The sequence below is a fragment of the Fringilla coelebs genome, assembly GCF_963513975.1.
Source record: "Fringilla coelebs genome assembly, chromosome: 25".
Classification (NCBI taxonomy): domain Eukaryota; kingdom Metazoa; phylum Chordata; class Aves; order Passeriformes; family Fringillidae; genus Fringilla; species Fringilla coelebs.
The window spans coordinates 2,005,500-2,020,646 of NC_140051.1; the positions used below are offsets into that span (position 1 = coordinate 2,005,500).

The following is a 15,147-nucleotide window of genomic DNA, read 5'->3' on the forward strand; positions in this document are numbered from 1 at the left end:
ACAGGATGGGCAGATGATGGGTCCGGGGCTGGGCACTCACCCACACGATGGCAGATGATGGGTCTGGCTGTGGGGTCTGGCTGTGGCTGCCCATGGGACAGCGAGGGATCCTGGCCACGCTCATCCAGCACTTGCCAACGCCACGGCTGCCCAGAGGAGTGGGCAGGAGGAGCAGCCCTGCCCTGTGCTCCCTGTCACCCGGCTTTTCCGGCTCCCTGCTGCCCAGGAAGGGAGGAGAAGCCCGGATGGGGACACAGCATCACTCCCCGGGCTTGCCTGCAGGGATTTCTTCCTCCTGGCTCTGCCGGCAGGGCTCCCCCGGGGCGGTTCATCAGGATCATCTGCAAGAAAGCCTAAGGAGAGATTAGCCCCGGGCTAAAGGCCCAGCTTTGGGGGACCCCCTCTTGCAGGGGATCCTTCGGAGGCCTTTAGGGAAGGTTCCCTGTGGAGAGGGGTGAGGGCAACTGAGGGCTGACTGTGACAAAGCAGCAAGCAGGGCACAGTCCCACCAGGGCCCTGGGGAACGGTGGGGCTGGGCTGGACAAAGAGGAATTTTTTCTTGCAGGACTTTCCCATGGAAGAGGACTTGCCTTTCCCAGGGCTGTCTGGCCAGGCTCCAGCAGGAGATAGATATCCCAGCTCCCATCGTGGGGAGGCACAGAGCCCTCCAGAAACACGGTGAGCAGCCCTCGTGCTCCTGCTCTTGCACAGGGCTGCAGGGTGAGCAAAGGCAGAGAAAGTTGTGGCTGCTGGGGACAGGGCTGGGCTCCCTGCAGCTCCAGATCCAGCCTTATGGTGTTCCCTGCCCACGGGGTTCGTGCCGTGGGGGATCCTTCAGCTGCCCCTCCAAGGCCAGAGGAAGAGTGAGCCGCAGCATCCTGGAGCGGAGCCCGAGAGGGGCCGGGGGATTTTCCAGAGCGGATGCAGCAAAATGAGCCATTGTTCCCGCCTGGGCGGCGAGCGCGGGGCTGCAGGAGCCCGCCCCGGGCTGCCAGGGCAGGGCAGGGCTGGCCTGGGGGGACCCGAGGTGAGGCAGGGCCCGGCAGGACCGTGCTGCCTGCCCCAGGCTCTCGGGGTTGCCACACGCCCTGAATCTGCAGGGGAGGGCACCCTGGGCATGGTCCCTGCTGCACAGGCAGCTGGGAGCACTGGGAGCACACTGGGAGTGCTGGGAACACACTGGGGGTGCACTGGAGTGATGCCAGCAGGACCCACTCTCCAGAAATTCCCTGGGGATGAGCCCAAGGATCAAGGGAGGCAGGGCGAGATGCTGGGGCTGGGGAATCCCCCCCGGCACGCTGGGCTCCAGGGAATCACTCAAGCCCTGGGACATCCAGCCCTGGAGTCGTTCCCTGTCTCCCTCTGCTTCCAGATCAGCCCAGAAGGGCTCGGGGCTCGGACTGAGGCAGCCCCGGAGCTGGCGTCCCCTGGCTGCTGTTTTTCTGGGATGCGGGGTGAGCTCAGCTGCGGGAAGACGCTCAGTGATGGGGCCGTGATGCAGCAGCCCCGGGCCGGGCTCGGTGCCAGCCCCGGGCTCCCAGCAGGGCAGGGCTGCGGGAGCCGCACTCGTGCAGGGCTCTGAGCAATCAGGGTGGGCTCTGGGGACCCCCGATGGCAGCAGAGCTCTGTGCCCAGTGAGGATGAGGAGGGGAGGGAGCTCACAAGGGGAGTACACCCCGTGCGCTGCCAGCAGCTCCACGGGCACGGCTGGGAGTGCATCCCAGACCTTCAGCAAGCGCATCAACAGCCGGGGGCTGTCCTTGAGAGGAGGGGTCCCATCCCCAGCCTGGCTGCCAGGCACCTTGGTGGGGAGCTCTGTGTCCCCGCAGAGCCCCGGGAAGGGTTTCCATCCAAAGCCCCACTCTGCTCCAGCCAAATCACCGTCCCAGCCTGATCTGCTCCCAGGTGTTCCCAGCCCCCTGTGCCCCTCTCCTGTAGGTCTGGACGCCCAGGGCTGGACATCCTACCGGAATGAGAGCGGGGAGAGCTCCCCTGCATCCCACGGAGCACGGAGAAGCCCTGCTCTGGAGCCACGACCTCTGAACGCCGCAGCCGCTGCCCCCCAGCCCTGCGGTGGGAGCCCACCAGGGTGCCCCGGGCTCGGCAGGGCACGGGCGGGCACCGGGAGCGGGGAGGGCGAGGCAGGTGCACAGCCGGAGGCAGGGAATGAGCAGAGCACGCCCAGCCCTTGGCTCGGCTCTCCTTTCCCTTCTGTTTGGGAAAGCGATGAGAAATCCAAACATTACCATAAATGCTGAAAGCATCCTGCCTCCGTCACTGGCGTGCGCTCCCTGGGGATGCAGGCACCGCTGCCTCGGAGCCACAGCGACAGAGCCAGACAGCACGACAGAGCCCAGGCACGGACAGACAGACAGACACGGATGTGCCACCCCAGCCCCTGCCCTGCTCAGAGAGCCACCTGCAGGAAGGTGACCCCAGCCCCCTCGGGGCTGGTGCCTCGCTGCCCGGGGCGTGGTGCTTCCCCCCGTGGCCCCACGCTGGCTGGAGCCTCCCGGGCTGCACATGGCTTTCCCCTTGATCATCAGGCACTGCACTCACCCTCTCCTTCCTTAAAAAGCCTTGGGCTTCAGGCCTGGATTTTCCTGAACTTGTCATCACCTTCAGGGCGGCAGGGCTGGACCATCCCCTGGGGCACAGCAGAGCCAAGGCTTTGACAGCCCCACGCCCTGGCTGGGGTCCAGCAGGGAGGGCAGGACCTGCTCCAGGGCTGTAACCTTGGTCTGAGCCATGGCTGTGGCTTTATGTTCAAACCTCCTGCAGGAAACTGCTTGGCCGGGTGACCCTGGGCTGACTCTGTCCCACACAGGCCCAGGGGATCCTGCTGGCAAGTGCAGATCTTCCCTGTGCCAGGGCTCAGGCTGGCACAAACCCCTCTCGTGCATGGCACTGCGGGTGGTGCACTCCCCCTGTGCTGTTTGGAACCAGGGTGAGGGGGCTGGTTTCAAGCCCTGCCCATCCTGTGCACCGTGCCTGCTCTGTCCTGGCTCCTGAACCCCATCCCGTCACTCCATCCCTTATGCAAGCTCCCTCTTCAGCTCTCCTGGAGCTTCTTTAGGCACTGGATGGGTCTCCAAGGTCTCCTTCTCCTTCTCTTCTCCAGGCTAGACACCCCCAGCTCTCCCAGCCTGTCTCCAGAGCAGAGCTGCTGCATCCCCTGAGCATCCCTGTGCCCCCCTCTGGGACTGGTGGGACAAGGGGGAATGGCTTCCCACTAACAGGGGGCAGGGTTACATGGGATATTGGGAAGAAATTCCTCCCTTTGAGCATGGGGAGGCCCTGGCACACGTTGCCCAGGAAAGCTGTGGCTGCCCTATCCCTGGGAGTGTCCATGGCCAGGAATGAGCTTGGATCAATCCGGGATATTGAGAAGTGTCCCTGCGCCGTGAGCTTTTCCTCCTTATGTAGTGATCGGGGCAGATCCACTTCCACAAAGAGATCAGGAATTGCATGGACAGTCTTCATTCTGCAGTTAAAACACTGCCAAAACCGACCTGGCGCGCGGTGCAGCGAACGGTCCGGGCAAACGGGCGCTGCTGGCCCTTTAAATCACCGCAGTGGGCGTGGCCTCCGCTGGAAGCCGCGCCCCCGTCGCGCCACCGTCGCATCCTGCGAACCGACCAATGGGCGACGAGTCCGGGCGGAGCCCCCGCCGCTGATTGGCCGCGCTCCGCACGGCGGCGGGTGCCAAGATGGCTGCGCCCATGGCGGAGGGGCCCCGCGGCTGAGCTGCCGTACGGCCCCGCGGGGACCATGGACGTGCTGTTCGCTCTGCTCCGCGGGCTGCGCCTGCTGCTCGACCTGCTGCTGCTGGCGCTCGACCTCAACTTCTTCCTGGTGTCCTCGCTGGTGTCCGCGCTGCTCTGGCTGCTGGCCGCGGCCTCCAGCCTGCCCGCGGCCGCGGCGGCGGCTGCGGCGGCGTGCTGGGATGCGCTGGTGCTGGTGCGCGGCTGCTGCGGGGCCATGGACGGCGTGCGGGCGGCCGGGCACCTGGCGTCGCACCTGGCGTCGCACCTGGCGCTGCGGGGCCGGGAGCTGGCGCAGCGCGGGCTGGGCGCCGTGCTGGGCTGCGGGCAGGCGCTGTGCCGGCAGCTGTGCGAGGCGCTGGCCATCGGCACCAGCCTGCTGATGTACCTGGTGAACAGCCTGGTGAACGTGTGTCTCATCGGCACGCAGAACCTCTTCACGCTGCTCGCCGCCCTCTGGGACTCGCTGGCCGGGCCCGTCGTTAGGGTGGCCGAGCTGCTGGCCGCCTTCCTGGCGCACGTGTCCAGCGGCGCCATCGCCGTGTCCATCCTGCTGTGGTCGCCCTGCCAGATGGCCGTCGAGCTGCTCTGCTCGGCCACCGAGCTCTTCATCAGCGTCTTCTTCGTCAACGTCTACGGCCTGGGCTTGCTCCTGCTCATCGTGGTGGTCAGCGCCTTCGCGTTCAACCCCGGGCTGCTGTGGACGCTGACGGGATACCTGCTGGGCTACCTGCACACGCTGCCCTCCTTGCGCCGCCTGCAGAGGGACGTCTGGCGGCTCTACCAGGTGGCCGTGCTCACCCTGGGAGTGGCCGTGACCTCCCAGCCCTGGCGGAGGCTGGTGGACTGGATCCAGCAGGTGACCAACTGGAGCCAGGGAGGCAGGATGGGGAACCAGGGCAGTGACCAGCGGCGGGCCGTGGGTGCCCCCAGAGCCCCGGCCGCCGGCAGGGTGACCCTGGGCCAGCTGCTGGCCGAGCTGGAGGAGCAGCTGGATGCAGAGCAGGGGCCGCAGCCACGGCCTGCTCTGAGCCGTGCCGGGGCAGGGCAGCGTCCCCAGACAGCCAGGGAGGAGCCGGGCACGTCCTGGTGGAAAGGCCCGAGGAAGCAGCGGCTGAACGCCAGCGCCGGGAACACTGAGGGAGCCCCCGACAACGACCCCTGGGTGCTGCTGAAAGAACAGGAGGAGCGTAAGAAATGTGTCATCTGCCAGGACCAGACCAAGACAGTCCTGCTGCTGCCCTGCAGGCACCTGTGCCTGTGTCAGGAGTGCACGGAGGTGCTCCTGCAGCAGGACATCTACCAGCGCAACTGCCCCCTGTGCCGCCAGGTGATCCTGCAGACCCTCAACGTGTACCTGTGAGCCCACGGGGGGCTTGGGCTGTTTTCCAAGGAGGTCAAGGGCATCACCCTATCTGCACTTCCCAGGACTGCCTTGAGCAGCTTCCAAAGAACTGTGAATGGTGCTGGAAGGGCAGAATTCTGTGGGGTGTCTGCTGGTCATTTTTGCTGCCTAACTAGGTTGTAGCTCTTGCTAGCAAGCACAATACTGATCCCTGCAGCGGGCTGGAAGAGTTACCTGGTTTTTTGTTGACAACTTTTGCTGTTTCAGGGCCTGTTGCCTCGAGCCTGCAGCCTGAGATCCAAAGCAGAGCACAGAAAAATGCTGTGGTCCCTCCTAGCCAAAGCTGATGGAAGGTTACAGGCTGTGCCCTCCTGGCAATTGCAGGGGCTGGTGCAAGGCAAGGGAGGTTTTTTCCCAAGGTCTCACTAGAAAATTACCTGGCAGGCTGCATCCAGGCCTGGAGGAGCTCCGTGGGAAAAGGGAGGAGTGCCCTGTTTGAAGGCCCAGGGAGAGCCAGGGGCACACTTGAGTTTTTCAGTGTTTGCTGAACCTGGCTCTCAGCTGGAGAACAGGGATTTTGGGTACTTACTTCATCATCCCAGGGCTTTGCTTTTTGAGGGATCTCTCTTGCCAGGACAGCGTGGAGCTGTGATGGACTCGGGCTCCCTGCAGAGCTCAGTGCTGCTGCTGCTTCCACGCATCACCTATGCAAGACTAGCGAGCACACGTCAGCTTACCTGCACGGGGAGGCTGCAGGGCTCACTCCTTCTGCAGGGCTGCTGGTCCTGCTTGGGGAACTGAGGAGTGGCCCCCCAGCCAGTGCTCCCAGCCCTGGCAGTAGCAGCAGCCCAGATTTGAGCCAAGACTGGAGAATCCTCTCCAAAACCCACACATCTACAGGCTAAGAGTGCCATGGAGCAGGGAGGGTCACTCCAGAGCTTGCTGGCTCCTTCCCAGGCTGGGCTGGCTAGAGGGAGGAACTCTCTGGAAAGAGAGGGAGCACCCAAAGCTCCTGGGAGCTCACAGACATTCCAGCTCCAGGCACAGTTTCTGCACATCCGTGCTGTGGATCTGCAGTTGTGTGCACGGAGCAGTACCAGGACCACGGATATCTTGGGTTATGGCAGGGCTGTACCTTTGTTTTGTCTTGTTGTCTGTCACCTATGTAGCTATTCCATTCAGAAGTGTCCCCTGGAGTCCAAGGAGTGCATCCCATCCTGGCTGGGGCAGGCCTGAGATGGCTCATCCCAGCTTGGGCAACCAGCACCATTCCAGAAAACTGCTGGGCCTCAAGAGGGCCTTGCACCAAAAAGCTTTTCCTTTTCCAGCTGCTTGCCTGAGGTCAGCCACACGCCACAGCCAATTTTGGCTGGAGCCAGACCGGAGAGAGTCTTGACTCTGGACTGCAAGCCAAGAGCCTGAGGGCAGCTGGCATGCTTCTCCTTCTATTTTCCTTCTTGATTAGCAATTTAAGCCAAAACAGAGGCAGCAGACAGGCCAGGCTGTGCTGGGAGATGCCTCTGGGCTATAAAGCTGAGCTCTAGCAAGGAACTATCTTCTTGCTGAGTGGCTTTGCTCAGAAAGGCACTGCCAGGGCTGGTTGCTCCCACATTTCCTGGGAGCTGGAAGGATTCCTGGCCCAGCCAGGCTCCTGAGCACTAATTGGTGTTAGAAGGGCTCTCAGCTGCTTCCACTCCACTTCAAAGAGATGCAGAGCTCCCCATTGCTCAAGCTCTTGTCCCTGTGCCTCCCCACACACCTCCCTCGTTCAGCTGGCTCTCTCCAGCCACCAACACTTGGGAGCAGCCAAACCCTCACCAGAGGAGTGTGAACCCAGGCTCTGGCTTGTCCCAGGCACTTGCAGGGGAGTCAGGGAGCTGCAGCTGGAGTCACTCAGGAGTGGGACTGTGGGCCTGCTTCTGGCCACAGGCAGCAGCATTCCCTTGGGACCAGCACATGGATCAGGGGGTGCAATGTTCCCTACATGAGTTACAGGCTGGGGGGGAAAGGACACCTCCCCAAAAGTGCAGTTTGTTCCCTTAAGCCCTTTTTTTTATTAATATTATTGTAGCAGTCACGCTTGTTTGTTTAGGGCCTGTTTGCTGTTTATAAGAGAAGGCTTTGCCTTAAGTTTAACTCTTTGCACTATGGACTAGATCCTGAGCAGATTAAAATCTCCTTTACCAAAAGCTGGGCTCTGCCTCATTCTTGGGAAGGGTTTTTTGGAGAAATGTGTGTTTGTGTCTCCTTTATCCACCCCTGGGCTCCATGGAAAGCCCATCACTCCCCAAAAAGGGTCAACATCACCTGCAGGCTCAGGGGTGTTTGCCCTCAGAAAAGCAGTGCTGTGGGATACCCTGGAGCCAGGGAAAATCCAGCACCCAGGAGATGAATTCACACCCAAACCCACTCTGGGTGGGCTTCTTAGAGCTGCAGCCCCCAGCTCCTGCTCTGCCAACCCACAGCAAGAGGAGATGGTTGTGAATACACCTCACCAGAGGACAGGGAGGAGGGGCTGGGGTCTCCCAGGCTGGCAGGAACATGTTTGGGACATGTTCATGCACATATCTGAAGCCTCAGACTGTCCCTGGGATGGAGGCAGCACAGGGCTGGGTCTTGCCTTGCAGAAAGGCTGTGGCAGGCTCAGGGTTACTGTCAGCATTTGCTGCACAAGGAGCTGCTCCCTGGCTCGGATCTGAGCTCCTGACCGGTTGCTTTGTGCTTGTAAGCACTCTCTGCTTCCCCAGCATCCTCATAAATTGTTTGGAAAAATGGCTCAGCACCCTGATGGGCAGAGACTCCAGGAGTCCTGGCTTGCCCTGCCCTGGCAGGGCCATGCCAGCTAAGAGGCTCATTTCAATCAGGATGGAAACCAAGAGAGGGGAGGTGGGAGCTGCTGGGAGGCCAGAAAGAGGCAGATATCTGCTCAGGCACAGTGAGGAGGGCAATGCTGGCAGATGCCTGATAACTGGGCAAACTGACACACTTCTCGTGCTCCTGGCGTGTGACCCGAGGCTGGCTGGGCCCCTGGGGAGGCTGCAGAGGGGGCAGGAGGGTGGGATCAGCAGGAGAATGTCTGCCCTGCCCTGCACAGGCAGGCTCTCCCAGCCCAGCAGCCCGGGCAGGGGATGGGGAGGGTGCTCGGCCACCTCAGGCCACTGCAGCCCAGCTTTCCCAGAGAGGACAGGATGTGCAGGACACAGCCCTCCCCCGGGAGCCATCCTGCACACACTTGGCTCAATCTCTGCTCGAGCAGCCAGCAATTGCAGGAGGGAAATGCAACCACCTCCGTGCTAATGGACGAGTTTGTGAGCTCTGCCTGCCTTGGCACTTCGGGTTTTGGTGCAGGGCTGCACAGCCTGGGCCACTCCAGGACAGGAGATTTGGAGTCCTCGGGGTATTCCCTGCTCCTGAACACGCTTGGTTGGCTCCCACACGAGCCAAGCAGGCTGCTCTCAGCTCATCAAAGCGCCCAGACCCTTCCCCGAGGAGGGAGGAGCGTGATGCTGCCGGGTGACCCCAGTTTAGGAGCACTGGGGTGGTCGGCTCTGGCAGCCCGCTGAAAGCAGGAGCCCCCAGGCGCTGGGAAAATCCCTTTGTCAGCCCAGCTGCAGCTCCCCGTCCCTAATGAGCGGCTCGGCACAGCCTGGGGACAAGAGGCACGGCCCGCCTGCCAGCAGGGAGCGGGCGGGACAGCCGGGAGCGCAGATGTGGCACAGCAGGAGCGGGGATGATACCCGGGCGGCAGGGAGGGAGCAGGTGAGGATCAGCAGCAGAACCACGGGGGGCCTTTGGGCTGCTGCCGGCACCAGCCTGGGCTCTCATTAGTGAGCCAGCACAGGGAGCCACAGCAGCGACCGCGGTGCCTCGCAGGGGACACGGAGGGGCTGCAGCTGGCGGGGACACCGAGGGCACCCAGGCCAGAGCAGCGTGCTCGGTTCTGGGGACAGCAGGGTTCCCAAGGTCTCGGTAGGGGGAGATTCTCCTGCCTCTCTGAGCAGCCTATGGCAGGGTTTGATCAGCACCTCTCACCCCGGCTCGTTGGGATGGACCCGAGTTTGGAGGAGCTGATCCTTGATCCTCCTGGATGCCTCTCCTGGTCATGGGATTCTCCCAAGGACATCCCTGAAGGAGCCGGTGCCTGCTCTCCTGAGCCTTTTTTTTGGTCCTTTGCCCATCCCACCCCCACGTGAGCAAGGACTGTCCCCTCCCCTGCCATTCCCAGGTTAAAGGTCTCCTTACCAGCTCAGCAGTCCTGGAGATGTCTGGGAGTGTTCCCTGCACCTCGGCAGTGATGGGGCCTCTGAAACTGGTCCAGAACCAAACGTTTGGGTGGAGCAGGAGCCATCCTGCTGCTGCCGGACTCACCAGGCTGCCACTGGGGCATTTCCATGCCCTGACACCACGTGCAGCTGTAGGGTCTCAGACATGATCCAGTTGATTTCTTTAATCTCTGGTGCCTGCTGACCCCCTCAGGTGACCTTGGAGTGCCAAGGACACGAGTGCTGCTCTGAAAAGAGGTGCTGACATTTATTTTTGTTTTTAAAAACCCTCAAAGCAACCACAAAAACCTCAAAAGAAACAACAAAACAACCCCACTGCTGCCTCTGTAAGCTGCACTCAGCACCTGAGGGCTCAGCCTGGCTCTTATATAGGCTCCTCACTTGCCCCGGCTGAGGGATGCTGGCCCCTCCCTGCTGGAGCAGGGTCTCCAACCTCATCTAACTCGGGAAAGCTGGCAGAGCTCATCAAAAGCACCTGGAGCTTACTAGGAACTTGTCAGTCTCCTGTGGCTCTCCTTCCCTTTTCCTTTTCCTTTTCCTTTCCTTGCCCTATTCCTCATCCTCCCTAGGCAGCAGCAGACGCCCTCAGGTTCTCACAGAGGGTCCCCCTGATCCCAGACAAAGTGTCCACACAGCCAAGAGCATCCCAAAGGAAGCAGAGCCCAGGAACTGTTGTGGCTGCCTGTGCTGAGCCTGCTCCCCCACATCGTGACAGGGACCAGGCAATACTCCCAGCCCCCACCCACCTCGTCCAGAAAATTCCCTTTCCTCCTCCCAGAACAGCCATCGATCTGCTCTGCGGCGTTGTTTGCCCCCTGAGCAGCTCTGCTTACAGGAAAAGCCATCTCCAACCCAAACAGAGGCTCCCGCTGCAACCCGACCCCGGCGCTGCCTGAAGGGCCCGCGGGGTGGCTGCAGCAGAGCCCCTCTGCCCCCCAAAAGGGGCACGAGGTGTCACCCAGCACCTCCACAGGTCCCCGCGGGCCGGGGGTGGCCCGGGCAGGCTGCAGCGATGTGCCCGTGATCCTCAGTGCCGGAGCAGGGATGCCCTTGGGGTGGCACTGGCCTGTAGAGGGGCACACGCAGTCCCCACGGCTGGTGCCAGCCTGCTGCAGCCCCCCGAGAGCAGTGACACGAGGTTTGCCCATCCCGACGGGCACAGCTCTACTCCTGAGGGTCCATCCGGCACAGATGGGGGCAGCGGGGGATGCGGGGCAGGGGAGGGGTGGCTGTCCGGCTGCGTTCCGGGTTCCTGGGCTGGGGAACGCTGCAAGGTCCCGCTGGCACGGCCAGGAGGAGAGCCGGTCCCAGCTGGCACCCTGCAGGCGGGCAGGGCAGCGTCCCAAGCCCATTAAGGGGCTCGGCCGCTGGCCAAGAGCCCCCTCCCCGGCTGGTCCCCATCAGGGACCTATTTTGGGCGAGGAATGAGGAAGCTCTTCATTCCCCTGCTAAAAATAGCGACCTTTCCCAGCGGCGGGTCACCGCTTTCACACTGGGGCGGGGGGCGGGCGCGGGGGGCTCCGCCAGCCCCATTCGGGGACCGACGGGCCACCCCCGGAGCCGTGGCTCTGCTAGCCCCGGGCAATCCGCTTCCCCCGGGGTGGCCCTGACATCATGGGGACCCTCCCATCCGCCGGGACTCGGTCCTCGGGGGGACCCCGGGGGTGCTCCCGCCGCGCTCCCGAGCCTCGGGGAGGTGCCGGGGGCGGTCGCAGCGCCGCGCTCATGACTCAAGGACGCCGATGCCACCATCTAGCGGCTCTCGCTGGCCCTGCCGGGACATCCCGACACGGTGGCCCCGGCCCGGAACCCCCGGGCAGGGCTGCGCAGCCCCCTCGTCCCTCGGGGGTCCCGCGGCGCACGGGGGCGCGCAGGCAGGCGGCACACGCGGAGCTGAGCAGCCCTTTATTGAGGGGAGGGATGGGGCAGGACCCGCGGCACGGGCTCCTGGCCACTCAGCCCGGCTTGCCCTGCCCTGGGGGTGCCCGAAATAACAGCGAGCTCTGACCCAGCGCTGCTCCAGGGGTGTTCCACGGCCCCCGCGATGGCACTGGGAACGCTTCTGCGTCCCGAGCAGGGCGGGGGTCCCTCTGCCCCGGCTCCCACCGCCCTGGGGGCTGGGAAGGGGCACCTGCCCGGCCCCACCCGCAGCCGAGGGCGGGCTCAGGCGAACACGGCGGAGTTTTGCCAGTAGGAGTAGACGAGGAAGCCGGTGAAGGTGCTGTCCGTCTTGACGCTGGCGTAGAAGCCGATGTAGTCCCCCACGCCCACCTGCACCCACACCTCGTCCTCGGGCTCCAGGCGGACCAGGGTGCCCCCCGAGAGCGAGGTGGGCTTGGGCCAGTTGCCGTAGTACTGGAAGAAGGAGGCGATGGAGTGGCCGTTCTTCATGATGTCGAACTGCAGGCTGGTGCGGTACACGGTGGCGTGCACGGCGAAGTAGTACAGGCCGGGCACCTCGCAGGTGAACTTGCCCGTGGCCGGGTCGTAGTGGCCCTGCTCGTTGATGAGCACCACGTCGAAGAGGATGGGCTGGTCGGCCAGGGGAGGGCTGCGGGACTCGGAGCGCTTGGCGCTGAAGGCGGAGCGAGGAGCCACGGCGCACTCGCCCTGAGCTCCCTTCTCACCGTGCAGCCCGTCCACACCGGGGCTGCCCACCTCCCCGCGGGGACCGGGCACTCCTGGGGCAGGCGGGAGGGGACAGCATCACCTCTAAGTCACCTCCACCCCTCCTGCCCAGTCCCAATTCCACCAGGGATTCCCTGCCACAGCAGGGAAGCAGCACGACTGGGGAGGGCTGGGTGCGTAAGTTAGCTCAGCATCAACAAATCGTTGGAGAAACCCTCACAGGCTGGGGGAAAGCCCAGCCCAGGAGCCAGGGCAGGGATGATGCAATTCCTGGTGGTCCCTCCTAAAGCAGGGCTGGAAGAGAGGGGTGGCATCGGGGATGGGGACAAATGCAGCTTCACCTGTAACAGGGAGCTGCTGCCTTTTACAGAACACAGGGGCACCACGGGCAGGGCCAGAGGGGTGGTGGTGGCATGGGAGGGGCATTTCTGCAGGATCCATTCTCTGGCAATTTGTGCCAGCATGCAGGACTCTCCCCCTGGCATGAGGGTGCTCCGATGGGCAGGCAATGGTAAATCCCCCTCCCCAGCTGGGATCTCTCCTTCCTTACCAGGAGGGCCCATGTCGCCCTTCTCCCCTGGCATCCCCATGGCTCCATCCCGGCCGTCTCGTCCGTCTCTGCCTGGCAAACCCTGCCCCCCGTGCAGGCCCGGGGTCCCTGGGATGCCTGGCTGCCCTGAGCACAGCCCAGGGATCTTGTTGTCTTCGATCTGCAAGGACCTGCTGATGAGCCCGAGGAGGAAGAGGAGGAAGAGCTGCTTCATCTTGTCCTGGAGGGGCTGGAGGGGGGCAGAGAAGGATCACAGCTCTGGGGATCACAGTGAGGGGGGTTGGGAGTGCTTGGCAGGGAGTGTGGGGGGTCAGCAGGGGACATTCCCTCCCTTCTTTTCCCTTTACCTTTTGGGCTGCTCCCCTCAGTGAGGCCCCAGGGCTGCCTGCACCTGCCACAGCATCCTGCAGCCCCGGGACAGCTCAGGACGCGTGTGGGGTGTGGGTGCAGGGCCAGGGGCTGTGGCAGGGGCTTTGTGTGTGGCTGGGGGCTCTTCGGGGTGGGCACTGCCCCATCGTGCCCAGCTACGGGGGAACGGGCAGGGGGATTTAGGGCTGGCAGCTGGTGAGCTGTGAGCGTGCCTGGGCTGGGGTTGTTGCCTCTGAGGGGTGCGTGGTAGGACGGCAGCTCGGAGAACGCGGGGCTGTCGTGGCCCTGCCCTTGGCAGCATCCCGGCTGCCGGCGGCTCCGCTCCACCCCCGGCCGGCTGCAGCATCCCCGGCCGCGCCGGGACCACCCCCCTGCCGGGACCACCCCCCTGCCCGGGCTGCCCCCAGCCCTTCCAACAGCAGCACAACGAGGGCCGAGCCCCGGGGCCAGCGCTGGCCCCCTCCCCGTGGCCTTGACCCAGAAAAGCTGCTCTCTTCCCCCTCCACGACGGCAACAAAGAGGAAAAGGAGGAGAAAAGCGTCTCTCCTCCGCCCAGGCGCCGGAGCCAGGAAGCCAGGGAGTCCCAGCTGCCCCCGGCTGGGTATCCCCACTCACTGTGATCCCGCGGCTCCTGTCCGGGACCGCACCTCGCTGCTCGCCGCTTCGGTGGAAGGGCTGAGGCTCTTCCTGGCCACTTGGCTCTGACGAAGGCCCTAAGAGAGGCAGCCTCTCCACCCCCCCCTCCTCCCCACGTCTCTCCTCCCAAACTCCAAAGGAAATCAAGGGCCTTGGGAGCCAAAAGCTACAAGACAAGGGGAAAAAGAAAAATAATCCCATGATGTCGGAAGTGTTGTAAGCAGGGGGAAGGGAGAGCACTGCAAACAGCTTGGCCTGGGGAGGGGAGGCACAGGCTGGGAAGCACCTCAGCTGGACACGGCTGGGCACCCGGGCAGCAGGATGGAGGGGAGGAAAACAGGGACAACAGGCAGCAGAGGGAAAGGAAACAAGATAAAGGCTGAAGGGGGGAGAAATCCAGCAAGGTGGAGAGAGATGCAATAGCAGAAAGAAGAGGGAGCTCTCAGGGTGTGCGGGTGCCCTGACTGGCAGGGGAGCTGAGGCCAAGCGGATGGCAGAACACACAGTGCCTGGCAGTGCCAGCCCTGGGGGCACACAGGGGAAGCCGCAGGATCCATCTGGGCAGTCCCAGCACGTTGGGCTGAGCGTGCAGGCAGGTGGAAGGGCGGGCAGAGCAGAGCTGTGCCCGTGCCAGGAGGCAGGGCTGGCCCTGGGGACTGTGGAGCACGTGGAGAAGCTTTCGAGGCGCTCCCAGCTTGGCTTTAACTCGTTCCAGCGCTGAGTGCGTCCAAGGGACACGGTCACACGCTGGCCAGAGGGGCGGGACTGCGGCCGGGGATGTCCCTGTGCCCAGCAGCAGCTGGGACATGCAGGGGAGAAGGAGCTGGGTGGGCTCAAACGCCCTGAGCTGGGTGGGGGTGGCAGGTCCGTGCTGGGTACAGGGGCAGAGCAGTGCTGGCACAAGTGGGTCCTGAGCCCAGTGACCCCTGCCAGGCTGGGGATTTCTCCACATGCTCAGGCCAGTGGGAAACACGATGCCACTGCTGGCTCTCTCCTCCCCGTGCCAGAGCCTGCAGTGGAGCTGGGGACATTGCCAAATGTTCCTTCCAGAGCTGGATACCCACGGGCAGGCTGGGTGGTGGCAGGGAGCCACCTCTCTCCTCTCTCCCAAGGTGTGAAGGGACTGTTGTTTTTGGCCAGCTGGACACTGGTTTGTGGCCAGGGGTGTTGCCAGGCTTGTGGCCACCAGGAGAGCCTTCAGCCAGCACAGCTGGCTCAGCCAGCACAGCCAGCAGGGCCACCACTTTTGGTGGAACAGGATCCCTTCCCTGCACCATGGGGCCACCAACTGGATCCCTCTGAGACCCATCCATCCCCCTGAGACCCTGCAAGCAAGCCCCCAGCCCAGTGAGGGCACAGCCAGCTGCCCACTCTCCCCTGCAATCTCCCCTGTGCCCCTCCATCCCTGCTCAGATCCCTTGCCCCATCCCTGGCTTCCCTCCCTCCACCCATTCCTCAGTTTCCCTAGGTTCTGGCAGCACCCACACACAGACCCCAAATGAGTCCCCTGCTCCTTGGGTTTGTCAGCTGCTCACGCTGTTTATTCTGCTGGCTCTGGGGCTGTGGGACACG

General features: G+C 63.5%; 2 protein-coding genes across 2 annotated transcripts; one reads left to right on the forward strand and one right to left on the reverse strand.

Annotated features, from left to right (window-relative positions):
* Nucleotides 1-3,771: 3,771 nt before the first annotated feature.
* Nucleotides 3,772-7,199, forward strand: RNF26 (ring finger protein 26; the record flags this gene model as incomplete). The annotated part of the gene is made up of 1 exon (XM_084221554.1): nucleotides 3,772-7,199. The coding sequence occupies one exon, from the start codon at nucleotides 3,772-3,774 to the stop codon at nucleotides 5,125-5,127; it is 1,356 nt and encodes a 451-aa protein (XP_084077680.1). The 3' UTR covers nucleotides 5,128-7,199.
* Nucleotides 7,200-11,359: 4,160 nt separating this feature from the next.
* C1QTNF5 (C1q and TNF related 5) lies at nucleotides 11,360-13,660 on the reverse strand. Its single transcript, XM_084221496.1, has 3 exons — nucleotides 13,555-13,660; nucleotides 12,571-12,799; nucleotides 11,360-12,073 (listed from the first exon to the last, which is right to left on the reverse strand). The coding sequence occupies exons 2-3, from the start codon at nucleotides 12,782-12,784 to the stop codon at nucleotides 11,556-11,558; spliced, it is 732 nt and encodes a 243-aa protein (XP_084077622.1). The 5' UTR covers nucleotides 12,785-12,799; nucleotides 13,555-13,660; the 3' UTR covers nucleotides 11,360-11,555.
* Nucleotides 13,661-15,147: the final 1,487 nt, after the last annotated feature.